Source organism: Anser cygnoides, chromosome 18 (genome assembly GCF_040182565.1).
Source record: "Anser cygnoides isolate HZ-2024a breed goose chromosome 18, Taihu_goose_T2T_genome, whole genome shotgun sequence".
Classification (NCBI taxonomy): domain Eukaryota; kingdom Metazoa; phylum Chordata; class Aves; order Anseriformes; family Anatidae; genus Anser; species Anser cygnoides.
Window position 1 is genome coordinate 8,088,391 of NC_089890.1, and position 15,107 is coordinate 8,103,497.

General features: G+C 49.1%; 1 protein-coding gene across 2 annotated transcripts in view; it reads right to left on the reverse strand.

Moving 5' to 3' along the window:
* PHF12 (PHD finger protein 12) overlaps window positions 1-15,107 on the reverse strand; it is a 31,447-nt gene that overhangs the window by 12,575 nt on the left and 3,765 nt on the right. For both annotated transcript variants that reach the window (XM_066979904.1, XM_066979905.1), the window contains exons 3-6: window positions 3,934-4,006; window positions 2,007-2,394; window positions 1,350-1,470; window positions 54-186 (exon numbers count right to left, since the gene is read on the reverse strand). In XM_066979904.1, the coding sequence (XP_066836005.1) occupies window positions 54-186; window positions 1,350-1,470; window positions 2,007-2,394; window positions 3,934-4,006 (715 nt within the window). The remainder of the gene's footprint in view (window positions 1-53; window positions 187-1,349; window positions 1,471-2,006; window positions 2,395-3,933; window positions 4,007-15,107) is intronic.

A 15,107-nucleotide genomic window follows, 5' to 3' on the forward strand; every position in this document is an offset into this window, starting at 1 on the left:
CCAGGTTCCACTCCAGCATCCGGTTACCATACTGCAATCATAGTCCTGCTTACCACCACGTGCTCTATGTGATTTGGGCACATCCATCTACCCAGAGGCATGGCAGTAAGAGGTGGCTCCAGACAATCCATGTGGAACAGGAGTGGGCAATAATCACACTGAATGAGAGGTGCCACTCTGCAACTCCTGCAAAGAGAGAGCCATATCTTATTTCCCACGCAGAAAGCAGAGTATTAACTGAACGTGCAGGCAAGCTCGGCTGACCACTTCAGCTTATCTTTCCCCACCAACTCCCCTACGCCGTGTTACTTGCATCTAAAATTAGGCTTCAGAATTGTAACTCGATCGATATGGACCTTCTGCAAGACCCACTCAAGGCAAAAGGACCTGCCCATACACGAGGGTTTCTTGGTTCAAAAGAAGTCCTCTGGCAGGAAGAGATCCCATTGCTGGAAAGCTGCAAGAACCCGTCCGAGTCACATAAGCAACTTCTCAAGCTGACCTTGTGCGTTAGTTCTGAATGGCTTCATTTAGAGCAAAAGTCAGAGATCGGAAGGAAATCTCAGATTATCACAATTTTCCTCAGACAAATCTTGTGTGAAGCTGGGACATTTACTTTAATAAGCCTGAGATGTTCTCAGAACAAACCTCAAACTCCAGAAAGCTACTACACCCACTGCTCTGGATTCTAAGAAGTCTCTATAGAGAAGAGACTTCTCTCTAAGAAGTCGCTCTATGACAAAGCCATCAGCTGTTCCCCACAAAAGCCCACCTGAGTCTCCAGCTTCATTCCAGAAACTCACCCTGACTGGGTTCCTGAAATAAAGTTTTTTGGTTCTGCTGACATTTTGAGTCAGGATTTATCGGCGCATTTATTTCTGCAGTTATAAAAGAGCACAGCAGTATTTTATACTAGTTTTAAGATTTACTATTTCAGCACAATACTCCTGTTTGCCTTGGGCTTGTATCTCTCTGTAGATTTCTATTTCCTAAAGGTCACCTCCTCACATATCTCCTCCACGAACCATAAACAAACATCTCAGTTGTCTAAACAACCATCACTAGAATTCTTCCTTGTAGAAAAACACCGAAGGCAAGACGGCTCGCTCTTTTCGGGCTACACTTCAAAACCTTTACAGCCATGCAGGACTGCAGAAGCCACACCTATACTTGTCACTACGCATTTGTTATTTAGCAAAGACAATTACTCCCCCGTTTGTTGAGAGGACTGTAAGCAAGTACTGAAGAGGAATGGAAAAGGTAACAAGCAGTTTGCTTTTTTCAGCAGGAACTTTGTTCCCATGAAGGGCGCAGCTGCACCAAGGAGCTTCCCTGGAAGAGTTACGTACCTGTTGCATGTGAAGCAGACTTTGACCGGCAAGGGAACCAAACCATTGTGGTCTAACTCGTGTTGTGCTTTCTTGACATTCTTTCCTGTGGTTTCTTCCTTTCTCCTCCTCTTGCTAGTACCTGAAAGTAAATTTTAAAAGGCTTTGGGTTACCCACATAGCAGAGATTCGCTTCCTGGCAGATACATATAATCTTCTCAGGCAGAGGCAAACAGAAAAGGTAGGAAAGAACTGCTTAAGGAGCCCTTATCAACCACTAAATCTAGAGTCAAGTGACAGAAATGGGCTTTAAAGGTAGACATACTTTAAGCTTAATGTACATGATGTCACTGAAACAATTACGTTGTGACTTGACTAAGCTATCGTACCATGAGTCAAAATCAAGTATTTGGACAACTGGAAACTTTTTCTTCAGATCGATGATCTGAATACAGGCTGAATACAGAAAGCATCTGTTTCAAGGAGGTGGAGCTCCCAGCAGCGTCCGCACGGCTTACATCCTGGGGAAGCCACGGGGCCACGTGCTGTTGTATGAGGACCAGGGGCACTGTTTTCACCAGAGAGCATCACCAAAACCACAACTACCAAGGAACAGAGAGGGGGGAAAAGGCAAGCTGGCAGCAGGATGCAACTGCAGACACCTTTATCAATGCTCACCTGGAAGTGCTGTGGTGCAGGTCAGTTCATTCGGCAACTGGAACTGCGTTGGGTTCCTTTCCATGGCAGCAGCAATAAGAAGCTCAAAGGGTCGCTTCAGCTGGGGCTGCCCACAGTCCATTTCTGCAATGGCAGAGTCATCATCCACGTCAATTATGTCCTCATCGACATCATTCTGTTCCGAGTTGGGGGTCTCGGTGCTGGCATTGGATGTGGGAGTGCCAGGCCGGCTCGCTCTCCTTTCCAAGATCCTGGCATGCGCATTAGCCCTGATGCTGCTGCTAGACCTGTCCAAGAGGTCTGCGTCACTGGTTGGGGAGGTGGTCCTTTTCCCAGATTTGTCCACCAATCCATTTACCTGCCCCAGCTCTTTCTTCTGTTCTCGCTTCTGCACGACATGAATAGGCAGGCTTATCATGGAGGCCACAAACAAAGCACATCAACCTCGACAAATAAGCAATCGAAGACAAACAGCATCTGAAAAGGCTTCAGCCACTTACTACGACTTCCCTCGTGAAGTCGCCATAAAGCCTTGACCTAGCAAAAACAATTTGCTTGCAGCTAACACACAGATGACAAACCAGCTGAAGGGAACCAAGCATAGGGAAGAAAATTAGCACGTCTCTCCTTTCAGGACAGCCGTATTCGAGTCCACGTCAGGACAATGTTTCACAGCCTCTAGTCCTAAACACTTGACAGATCAGACAACTCTGTTTACTTTGCTAGCCAACACTGAGAAACTCCATGGTAGACCATTCATTGTCGACGCAGTCTATTAACCCTGGCAGTGCATCCGAACCCGTTACAGAACAAGGAGGTCAGCTTGAGAACACAAGCACAACGTAAAACCAACACACTCTCTCTTGACGCCAGGACTCTTGAACAAGGTGGGCAGAGAGGACTGCAGCAGAGGAAAACAATACATTGCAATCACTGAGAGATCCATTTTGCAAGAGAAAGGGGCAGCTGCATGGCCTGGTACGGGCAGCTGAACTGCTCCAGTGCCAGCATCACCAATCTACAAAATCACTATGAAATGGTCTGTAAAAGGAGAAAAGCGTTATCAGAATTTTTAATACAGAAAATTCTTTTCGTTGGTGGTGTTGTTTATTTGTTTTTAAATTTGTGACCTTCCTCTTTGCTGTTAGCAGATGACTGAACAGTACCCTGGAAACAGAACAAGGAAATAGCTTCGGGAACAAAAGACTTAGTTCAGAGTTTTCTTCACATCTGTTTTGGGTGTCACTTCAAGGGAACAGTTGCTAGTTGGTTGGTACAGTTTCTAAACCCTCTGTTACGCAGTCTTACGTACTCACAGCAATAAGATGTTTACATTGTGCAAGACAGCTTCCTGGAGAAAGAGTATCAAGAAAAAAAAGACAAGCCACAATCTTGCCCAGTCATCTCCTCCCCATCCTGTTCAACAGCCCAGGAAATCACAACTCACTGTGATTTCACCCTCTGCTGATGTGCAACTGCTGTGAAGTCACACTTCTGAAAAACACACATTAACCAGAATCACAGCCCTGATGCCAAAGCTACATTATCAGGCCACCTGTTTGACTTAACACAGCTCACCTCCTCCAGCATGAGAGCCCTCCCCTCTGTGCCTCAGTTCTCCCTCCCTTCCAGGATGGGAGAAAAGGAAAGCAGGTTAAAAGGCACAGCTTGACACAAACAGAGCAGGCACTTCGGTTCTGTGGTTCTTCGTAGCAATGTCAAAAATACCTGGACAGTCTCATCAAGACACCTTGGCTTTCTTGCAGCCTGTTCCTAAGAAAGCCCCCTTTACAACTCTAACCACAAAGAGCAACTCTGGTGGTGTGTATGTTCACATTAAGGGGAGAGGAAATTATAAAATAAAGGGTTCACATTTCAGATGGACAGTCGGAAGGGCAGGGAGAACGGCTGTTACAAGAGACTTTACCTTTCGGCGCACAGTGCAGCGGTGACACATCCACTCCCCTGGAGGCAGCATTTCCTCACTGAGCGGAGGGTTGCTAGAAGAGAAATAAAAAGCAAAGCTTTACTGTTATTTCTGGAACATCTCGTTTACACGTAGCCCGAGTCAGGGCAGCTCTGTCACCAGTGACGTTAGTCTTCCATGACACCCGTCTCATCTCCACGATGCAGCGTGCTCCATGTTTTTAGAGGACAGTCTTAGAATTGAACAGCAAAGATACACGGACAATTCATTTGTGTGCCATGCAAACACCTCCCCCTAACACTAAATCCACCTTAAATAACTTGATTACTTGATGTAGCACTACATAAATTCCTGTGCAGCAAGCACAGTCATATAGCGAGGCATTTCTAGCCCTTGAATCTGCAGTGCGAGTGCAACTGAACAAGCTGCCATGAAGCCTACCCACTGCTTCTCATGTACTCCACCCCTGGGCACACTAACTTCATGGTGGAAACCACCTTCTATCTTAAGACAACCCAAATACTCTTAAAAGTGTCACCATATACAGCTTGCCTTGGCTACGAAGCACAAGATGCATCCTACTCATATGGATTTGCACTTACTATAAAGGCTGTATCGCATCAAAATGACATTCTCATTTTGATTCTAGAAATAAACCAGAGTAAATTAGACGAAGGAGCAAGGAAGACTATTTTGAGAAACATTTTTTCCTCGGTTAAAGGCAGAGCAGCATATGTTAGACGATACACTTCCCTTACAAATCCTACTACTAGCTCGAGTACTTTCCAACACCCCTTTATCATTAAGTTTTGTTATTTCAGCAAACTGCTGACTCTCGCAGGAAAAACATCCACGCTGTCAGATAAACAGCTAGTTACCACGCAGCATGGCTTTAAGATGTGCTTGAAAGAGTCCTGCCTATTGATGCTAGAGATAATTGCACAGGAACTCCGCAAAGCGAGTCCTGTGCTGTGTGCTCAGCGGATGCACCATCACCAGAAGGACACGGAGGCTCCTTTCCCCACGCCAGCAGCATCACCTCGGCTACGGCAGGCCTGACAGGGTTACAAGATGACCGCTGCACGGCCACACCAGCAAGGAGCTCGCAAGGCCTGCCCAGGAAGCCGTGTGGGCAGCCAGACTGCAGCCCGCTCCAGGAGACTTGTTCCTAGCACATGGAAATCGCACGGGGTCCCCGGCCGGGCTCCCACGCTTGAGCTATAAAAACAAACACGTTTCCTTTGTTTAGGCACAGCCCCGGCAAGCCTTGCCCCAGGCGCGCCGTCGGTCTGACAAAGCCACCTCAGGTGCCACAGCCGCTGAGGGCTGTGCTCAACCTTGAGCCACTTTGCCCGGAGGACCGAGGGAAGAACAGAGCGAGAACCAAACCGGTATCAGCCGCGGCGTTTCTGGTGTCAGGCCCCGGGGAATTCCGTAGAGCCAACACATCTGGCAGCCATTTTGAGGAGCAGCGCAGGGTTTCGGAGGCCTCAGTGTTCCAGGCGGCTCCAGAAACGCCGCGCTCTGCCCGTGCACAGAAACATACCTGCAGCTTCTGTTTCTCATTTCCTGGAGGGCTTGGATGAACAAGAGATCAAGCTCTAGACAACAGCACCAAAGCCTCAACCACCGCCTGCTTTACGCGAAGCCTCAGGTGTTTGGCTGAAGCAGCGACTCCCCCCCCCCGGCCCACGCTAATCTCCTGCTAACAGAAGTGTGGAAAGGGGGGTGGAAGGCGCGGAGAGGAACGAATGATCCCCATGTGCTTGCTGCAATGGGAATCCAGGCTCGGCCCCAAAGTTTGGCCCTGAAACAACTCGGTTTTACCCCTGCTGGCAGCAGGGCTCGTAAGCCTGCAGCCACAGTCAGTACACATCGCCCGGCCCACCTCCGCCTCCCCTCCCAGCACCCTGGGGAGGAAAAAACCCACAGCCTTTTGACTCGTTCGCGGTGGATCTGAGCCCTCTGAAGCTGCCGCCGAGCGTGCCCCAACTCCTGGAAACACGTCTGCCCCATTCCAACGCACGCGCGGCCTGCCAGGCGTCCACGCGCTGCCAGGTGCCTCCGGGCATCTGTTTTACCTGCTACCTCCATCTGACGCGTCTTACAATGAAACAATTAATACCGCAAGGAATCCTGAGAGGTGCCTAGAAGAGTCAGAACAGGTTTCTTGATAACGCGTGCATTATCGTCCTGTTTTGTTTAACGTTTGAACTATCTGCTCGACAGCCACGGGACCCTGTGTACACAGAACCCTTACGGGACGGCTCACCCAGAAGGATTTACAGGAATGCTTCTTCCCAAAAGGCCTGGGAAGGAGGGGAAAAGACGAGCCTCAGAGCAGCAGCGAGGTTTTGGCTCTCAGACTAGCCTCCTGAGGTTTTTTTTTTTTTTTTTTTTTGCTCGCTGTCAAGGCCTAACTGCTCCAGCAAGTGTATTAAAAGACTGATTCTGCTTCTCCTGGTTAATGAACTGTTCATCAAGGCAGCTCGCTGCACTAACAAAGACTGATGAATGCTGTTCCTGGACTGCTGGCCTCTCCGCACGGAAAGAGCATTTCCTGGGTCTTAACATAAAGCCAAGGAAGTGCTAAAGAATGCTACTTTAATTGACTAGTTATGACCGCATTCTTCAACCTTTTACTGTAAGCATAAGAGAAACTCATTTTTAAATCCGACCAAGACGCTTGATCTTCATAACCAAGGTAAGAATTAGCACTTTGGCAGGAACACCACGGCCGCTTTCTCCCTATCTTTCATGCATTCATTAGCATGCAGATCTCCAGCCGTCAGTGTTTGCTGCCAACATGACCTGTAGCTGCACAGCACCAACTTTATCCTCACTTCCAGCACATCTCCTTTGAGCCACACACCACTGTTGTGCTGCTCTGCAAAATTCTGGCAAACCTTCGCTTCAGAAAGGTCCCCCCCTTTTGTCATCACAGGCAGGAGCAACGACCGGGGCTATTTTACCTGCAGGGTTTGGTCTGACCTGAATCAAATCTGCTCAGAGGACGAACACATTTCTGAATTCAAGACAAAGACAGGTCCAAAAAACAGAGTCTGACTTTCAAAGTTAACATCCACACAGACACCTGGAAGAACAACTCATACATAGCCTCTGAAAATTACAGGAGATGTTCATCACTGCCTATTCAAAAGCCACTACACTGATACCAAATCACTTTACATAATACTAGTCTAATAGCTTTTTTTTTTTTTTTTTTTTGAAAAAAGCCAAGTAGCATCTCTTGAAATTCACACCAGATTTATGTTTTCAAGACTTGCTTTTGCAAACTTTTGGACTAGCTCCCATGATCTCGGTATTATGCAGAGCCCCACTTAAATAAAATTTAAATAGCTATGATGAAATCAAAAATCTTCAAGAGTCATCTGTGTGTTAGGAGTTTTTAATCAAGCAAACAATAGCACGAAGCCACTCAGCTTTTCAATTTCACACTCTGGAGCTCTCATACATCAGATGCCTGATGTTCGTCTAAATCCCATAATTACTCTTCACTTTGCTGACCTCAATAAATAAGTAAACACGCTCAAAGAATGGCACCTTTCTCAATGCTAGCCGGGCCACAGCTCTCAGAGGGAGCATTACAGGCAGACCCGCGGTTATTTACACACGGCGTGCCTGGTGGCCATCTTGCGTCAGAGGCACGTTGACGCCGCGGAGAGCACGCCCCGGACCCACCGGGCTGCAGGCGTCTGCTTTCAGGCTTGGGTAACGGTGGCAGGAAAACAACCTGGCGTCCGGAGGAGCTTTCTGCAACAACTTGCCTTTGATTTCAGTTGTTTTCAGCAATTGGGCTTAATATTTTTGTTGTGCAGTGGGAAACGGTAACCCTGTGAAAAAATCTAGGTAAGATTTCTAGGTTTTCTGTCCTCAGAAAACTTCCAATTACCTTAGCAAGGCTCAATGACAGGCTCGTGATGAAGGATGCCGGTTACAGCTGCCAGTAAGGCAGAGGAAGAAGCGTTCGGCTCTTCTATCGGGCTCCTATTTATCCTAATGATGGATAGAGGTACAGCTGTTCTACCGGCTTCATAAAGAACAAGGCTCCCTGGCTTCCTACGGCTGGGCCTCAATGGCAGCCCGAGCTAAAACAAACCAGGAAACCAACCACGCTGTCTGCGCATTACAAGCGCCCCATTGAGAAACGGCGAAGGTTGCATCACTGACACATTCAGCCCTCTGAAGCAGTTTTACCGAGCCCAAGTTACACGCTTCTGCTCACAGCTGCTCCCAAACCCTGCAGGAGGACACCTGGGACACAGCGCTTGCAGCCCCTGCTGAACCCATAAAACCCCACAAAACGAGGCAGCAGCTGCAGCTTGGTGTACGTTCTTCCCTGCTGCAGCTCCCTTACCTTCCTACTGCAAGTCTTGGAGCACAGAGGAGTTTACTATTTTCTGTGAAGAACGAAGTGAGGCTTCATTACCTTAAGATAATTATTGGGAATACTGTCAGCTCTCCTCTCTATTCCAGCAGCATCTAATCAGCGGAGGTCTACAAGAAGTTCTTCAAACTCCATCTGCTCGGTAAGATGAATGAAGTCCTGACGCTCAGGAGTGCAAGAAAATCCTCCTGATGAACACACCTGATTTCTCAAGCACCAAAGCAGAGACCAGCAGACTTCAGACAAGCTCAGCACAATTTCCGTTCTTCACAGACCCCTAAGCATGACCCGATCATGTTAAAACCAACAGAGTTTTAGGAACTTTCTGATCTTGAATAGGCTCGCATATTGTATACATTATACCTACTTAAGGCCAGCAGTGCAATTCACATTAACTGCAGAGCATCAGCTGCTACACTTCTGTATCTGTGGTACAGATTCCCTTCCCCTGAGGGAACGAGTGGAAAAAAAGCTTAATAGCAGCCAGCCTACGTTTGTTTACATTGAGGTGAAAGTACTGAGCATGTATATAAAAAGCAAGGAGAGGTGTGTACATCAGCAAGGAGACCCGGGCATCACCGGGCAAGTCAGTAAATGATTATTTGGGCTGCCACTAGGCAAGGAAGGGAACAGAAGTGACCATTTCACGTGACACCAATTACACTGTTACAGGGCCACACGCAGGGAAACGATACATGCAAGGAAAGATGAAGGTACCCTAACAATCTGTCCATGTGCCAGGACAAAAACAGAGCAAGACCTGAACCCTTAGAGCTTGGGACATAAATACTGCCAGGGATGCTATGTCCCGAAGAGTCATTCACTGCGTGCTTCTAGCAGCCTTCCTTACACCACTCCTGCCAGCCTGGTGCTGGCAAGAGAGCACCAAGTACCACCTCGTGGAAGCCTGTGTTACCTGCCTTACTTCGCTTCCCCTCCTCTTCATCACCAGTGCTCCAGCCCCTCCACGTGCACGTGGGCACCCCTTAGGCTCACGGAAAATCGGTAAAGTTCTCTCCAACACAACGTCTTGGGCCTGACAATCGGGAGCATCCAACAGAGCGGTTAGGCTGCATGTAGAGATGTGACCGCCTGATGCCATGGGTTACTTCTATTCATAGAAAGAACCTGGCCTAGAGACCATTCCCCAGACAACCCATTAGTTATTATCCTCATTAACAGCTGGAAAAAAAAAAAACACAACTTCTTCCTTTAATTTAAGGTGTTGGATTTCCATATATAAAAATAAGCATGTATCTGTACAAGTAGGTATGAATGAAAAAATATGTATACTATCACATGCACCCTCTAAGTACTTTTTTTGTTTTTAAATTAGTTTGGCTGGTTTTGAACTCTGATATTTGGGACATACTTGCTAGCGAACTGTCTGGCTTTGTATTTGTAACCAGGAATCAGAGAAGTCGAGAGGAAGACTTGTTGACTTTGGAAAATTTGGGTCATACCCTGAAATTCAGACATTTTGCACATCCCATTTCTTTCCTGGGCATCACTCCTTACGCCTGTACCGCAGACAATAGTAACAATAGCCCGGATTCAATGGCCAGATTCATTATTAAGTGTTCGGATCTTTACAGCACCATCTTCTTAACAGATTAGAAGTCATCTTCTCAAAGCAGGATGACACATAGGGCAGCAACGGGGAGAAGAAAGAGGGCTGAGGAACAGCACAGCTCTAGGGAGAATCAGTTCACCCGATTGTGTCTCTAAAGAACAATAAATGAAGAGACAGCTCCGGGGGAAAAAAAAAATCAAAACAGGTTGGAGAGGTTTCTGAAAGGTGAACGCATTCAGCCCTCGCGATACTGAATGTGTTCAAAGGAGACGGGGCTGAAAGGACGGAAGCAATAAGGTGGCAAAGGGAGACCAAAAGAAGGGAAAGCAGAACATCAGAAGAGGCTGAAACGCAGACCCATAAAAGCGAGAATACGAATTAGCTTTCACACGGCCAAGTGCAGCATAATTCTGACACCTACACGGGGGCTAGGTTTTCCCGAGAACACTGGGGAGGGGAGCGAAATGAAGAGCAATAAAACTAGTCCCCCAGCCCCAACAAAAAGAACACAAACCAAAAAGCAACCTTACGCCGGGGCATAAATCCTTTTCTGCCTTTTCCCGATCACCTTCATATCCTGCTCCTGTTGCTATTCTAGACTGAGATCACCGGGAGCTTCACATGACGCCCTGCCCCAAGTCAGAGGCTGTACAGGCAGGTGTTTCACACCAATCACTGCCGCTTGCCAGAAATTCAGCATGGGGTTTTCAGCCTGCCAAATTGCATCCTCAGGCCACTGCTTTCTGCGGGGTTCAAAGTCAGTAATCTCCAGCTCCATCTAGTTTACTTCAAGTGACTCGTGCAGAGCAGACGTCAGCAGAAACGGGTTAGAGTTGGGTTCAGGCGCTAGATTTCCCCCAGCTGGCTCAGACGCTTTTTGTACTTGAGATCTGATGCACCAACTGGAAGAACAATTTACAGGGTTTTTCCTTTCTCATTTCTGACTACGGGAAGCGTTTACTCCATACCCTAAACGAAAATGTAATCGCATTACTACCGATGCTTCATTAAAGAGAAGGTGCAGCACTATTGTTGCGCAGCTTACAGACGCCAGACCCCGTAGCATTCCTCTGAGAAGCTGGGCAGACATCTAGCGTGCTGTGGAGCTGCAGGCAGCGTAAGAAAAAGCCGGCTCCGACAATCTGACTGCGTCGTAAAATCCCAAGTTTAGCCAGTAACTCGACGTGGCAAGATGCTTTTTGCTTACACTCACTTCTTTCGAATCCAGCACTTCGCACTCCTAGAACAAAGCCATATTATGTTCTGAGATACATTAGCATTTTCAGAGCTCCGAGCTTACTTCCTGACTGGTTAAAAAAAACAGGTAGCCAAGCCATTCTCACATGTGATTTAAATTGCAACAGGCAGCATTCCCTAAACATTCAGGCTTTGCAAGGCTTGCTTTCAGGAAGATACACACCTCTTTCCTGCTCTGCACGGAGCTGCTTGCTTTCTTTACAGCAGATTCCTGCCACTTGCTACTCGCAGGGGCTCCAGAGCACAGGGCAAGCTCAGGAACCTCACAAACCACCAAGTCAGACCAGAAACAAAAACAGTTTAACATCCGCGTGCACTCCACACGGGTGTTCTTCACACCACCGCAACAGCAGGTACGAACCAAGCCATAAAGGTCACTTTCAGGGGGCAAGATGCATTATTTGGCCCTTACTCTTCCTACAAATATAAAGCTTGTGGTTAAAAATCCGTAGCCGACAAGAGCATGGGAGCACTCCCCACACACCAGCCCTACCAGAAGTACAGCAGGAGGTTAGACATGCTCCCCATTTACTATCCCCACCTAAAGCAACTTCGGGAAATGGAGAGAGGGGAGAATTATCAGAGCGTTACGCCACTTGGTGCACTCACACGGTGGTCCGTCTCCCATTCCCAGCCTTAAGATCTGCAGGCAGCTGCATTACCTTAACAGCACCGAGCTCGCAAGCCATAAACAGGCACAAGGCAAGCTAAATTAAGGTGAATATATTTACAAGATAGCGCTAAGATCTCCATAACAAACAGTCATTAGCAGATTAGTATTCTGAATCTAATCCAATTAAGAATTTCCTTTGCAAATGCCTGGAGGAGATGGAATTCCTCCGGGAAGACCTTTCCACGTTTTGAAATGCTCCCGTGAGTCACGCCTGCAGGTCCCACGTACCAGGAAAGACCAGCTCCGGAGCAGCTAACGAAGCCACGCGCGCCACTTCGTCCGAGAGAACTCCGCCAGGCTCAGAAATCAGCTCCACGACAGCACGAAACGCATTCTCAGCTCCACGAGTCTCAGTCCAGGTAAAGCTGGCACCTTCCCAAGCAAAGGGACGAAACGGCTGAGAACCTTCCTTATTAACAGCCTCGCGCCGTGCCCTTTTACGGGATCACTGTGGATGTTTGACACAGAGCTGGTCTACGCACGAGACGCCTGAAGACAAAGCCTAAGTTAAGCCGTTAAACATCCCCCTTGTTGATTTCGACAGGATCCCAAGGGCTTGCGAGTCTCGCCGCTTCACGCCGACGGTGGCGATTCGCGGCTTGCTCCCCACACGCCAGGCTCGGGCCGGCTCTTGCCCACGCTGCAGAATCTGCTCACGCTCGGCTGAACGCGAGCACGCACACGCTGCCGAGAGCTGGGATTTGCCAGTCCCCAAATTAGATCAGTTCGTGAAGCTCTCCTTATCGGTGGTTTTCTGGTGCCCTCGGCTTAAGGTCACAGATTCAGGTTGACCTTATCTGGTTTTGCACCGAGAGATTGAGGACGAAAATAAGGGGAGAGAAAAGATTTCATTGGTACGAGTGCTTCAGAGAACTGCCAGGACCGATCATGTTACCACATCTGCAGACACATGCGCAGTGACCCCGCGCTGGGAAACCAGGCCAGTGCAACTGCTTCCTTCTGGTTTGGGAGCTAGACCACGCTGGCCCCGACAGCACCGGAATGCCAGAACCGGAGATGCACTGGAAGAAAAGCTGCCTGCCTCTTTTTGCCCTTCTCTTTCCGAAAGGTGTGCTGTTCTAACAAACTTCATCAGTTCGGACTGATAAGAGTTCAATCAATGTTTTGAACACAACTGCCTGGCCTTCAAAACGCACTCGTACAGATGCTAGAGCAGGCTTTTGCCAGGCATTTAATGTAAAAACCAAACCAAACCAGAAAACCTCAAAATAAAAAACCTTTGCCGAGTTAAACTACAAGCTTTTTGAAACTGTCAGAAGCACCGACGCATACGAATCGCACCGACGTTTAATTAATTCAGCGTACAGAAGCCGCGTTCCCCTCCTCAGGTCGGTTACTGAGATAAGCTTTCCGGACACCCCGCCGCTCCTGGCAGGGGCAGACGCTTTGGGTCCTTTCAAAGTTTCACCTGAAAGCCGGAGGCAGCCGAGGAGGCACCTTCAGGGCAGGATCAGCAAAGACAATAGCCGGGCTGATGCTCCCCTCCCCTCACCCCCTCCTAAGAATGGGGATTTATGCAAAACCGAAGCTAGACCGAATGCCGAGATAAGGCGGGCCATTTTAGACCTGAATGAGGCACGGAAAGAGTTACCGATGTCCTACCAGTTAAACCCAACTTTTTTTTTTTTTTTCCATTCCATGAGCAAAGCGTTTAACCGACGTGACTCAGAGAACATACGCAAAGCTCAGCTCCCCTCCACTTCTCTTTGCAGCTCCATTACTCCAGTTCTTCGACAACAGCGCTTGGGAGAAGGCTGCCAAATCGGAGAGGAAACGGAGCCAAACGCTCCAAATATAAACACGGCGAGAGGCAGGCGCTGCAAAAAGTCTGATGGAACTCGCGGGCCCCGCTCGGGATTTGGCGTGCTTCTCCCGGCACGGCTGCGGGGGGATGCAGCCCGCAGGGGAAGCCGTTTTGCCGGGCAGCGTCCCGGCATCAGCAGCACCGTCTGCTTACGGTTAAGGGGCAGCCAGCGGGATTTAGGCAGCTCGGGTCGCTCTGCCACGCTAGCAGCAAAGCTCCCAAGCCAGGTTTTAAGAAGGACTCGAACGGCAGCGCCCGGCGAGGTGAGCGATTTTGAAGAGGGCTCCTCCAAGCAGGAACTCGCAGCGAGACTTGAAAAGAAACACAAAACCGGGCTGTGTTAGCTCTCCCTCCCGTCGGCGCTCCCCTCCCCCAGCTCGCTAACAAAACTTTTCCTCTCGCAGGGATCTCTCTAATCCTCCGCTGACGCTGTAACGAATTTGCAACACCGCTCGCCTTGCGAACCAGCTTCAATGCGAACTCTTGTTTACCGACAGCTTAAGAAAATACAGGGAGTTCTGGCAACCACACACCAGGAGGGGGATATCAATGGGAAGAATAGCAGAAGTGCTGGGAAATAAAATTGTTTTTCAATTGCGCGAAGGCAGGGCGCACACACACCACTGCAAGGGGCCTGAGTTAGCACAGAACATCAGGACAAAATGCTTCCTGCACCACGGCCCGAGCCCAGGTTACAAAGAGCATGGGCTTGGGAGCTAGGAGCCGTATGCTCTGCTTCCAAGAAGTCCCAAGGTGAGAAAAAAGCCCCTCTGGAAGTTCAAACCTGAAGACAGCCACCTGACTGCGATATTAATCCAAGCGTGTCAAAACTAAGTATCTGCAAGGGATTGTACGCTTCCCTGCGTGCCTCCAACCACGGCAGGTTACCTGCGACCTCCTCGCAGCAGCCCCCGGAGGAGTCCTTACACCCAGCGAGCGATTCGGAGCTGGCGCTGTGAGAAGAGCCGAAACCCCAGCAGACGAACCGGGGAGGCGCTTCCACCCCCAGAAACGCAGCCGTTCCCCCGGTGCGTCGCCAGCACTTGGTATTTACCCGCAGAGACGCGCAACGCCGCCAGACGCGGCAAGTTGTCAGCGCTTTGGCCGAGCGCGTTCTGGTTTCCGCAGAAGACGACGGGCTCGGGGACCAAGTCGCTTGTTCTTATTTATGCTTATCCTCATTTCCAACTAGCGCTCAGTGGAACAACTGCAAAGCGTGCCAGGACCACGCGTGGTGCCCCCCGAACCCCAGCACGGCGGCACCGGGCGACCCGTGCAGCTCCTTTTTCAAGGAGAGGCAAGCTTGTGACCCAGAAACTTCTTCGCTAAAGAACCGACGCGCTCACTGCAGGTGTGTACGACACGACGCCGAGGAGCCTTTCCTACACAGAAAGAAATGACTCTGGCTTATGGGCCAGGCTTGTCTCCAGCCCACTGC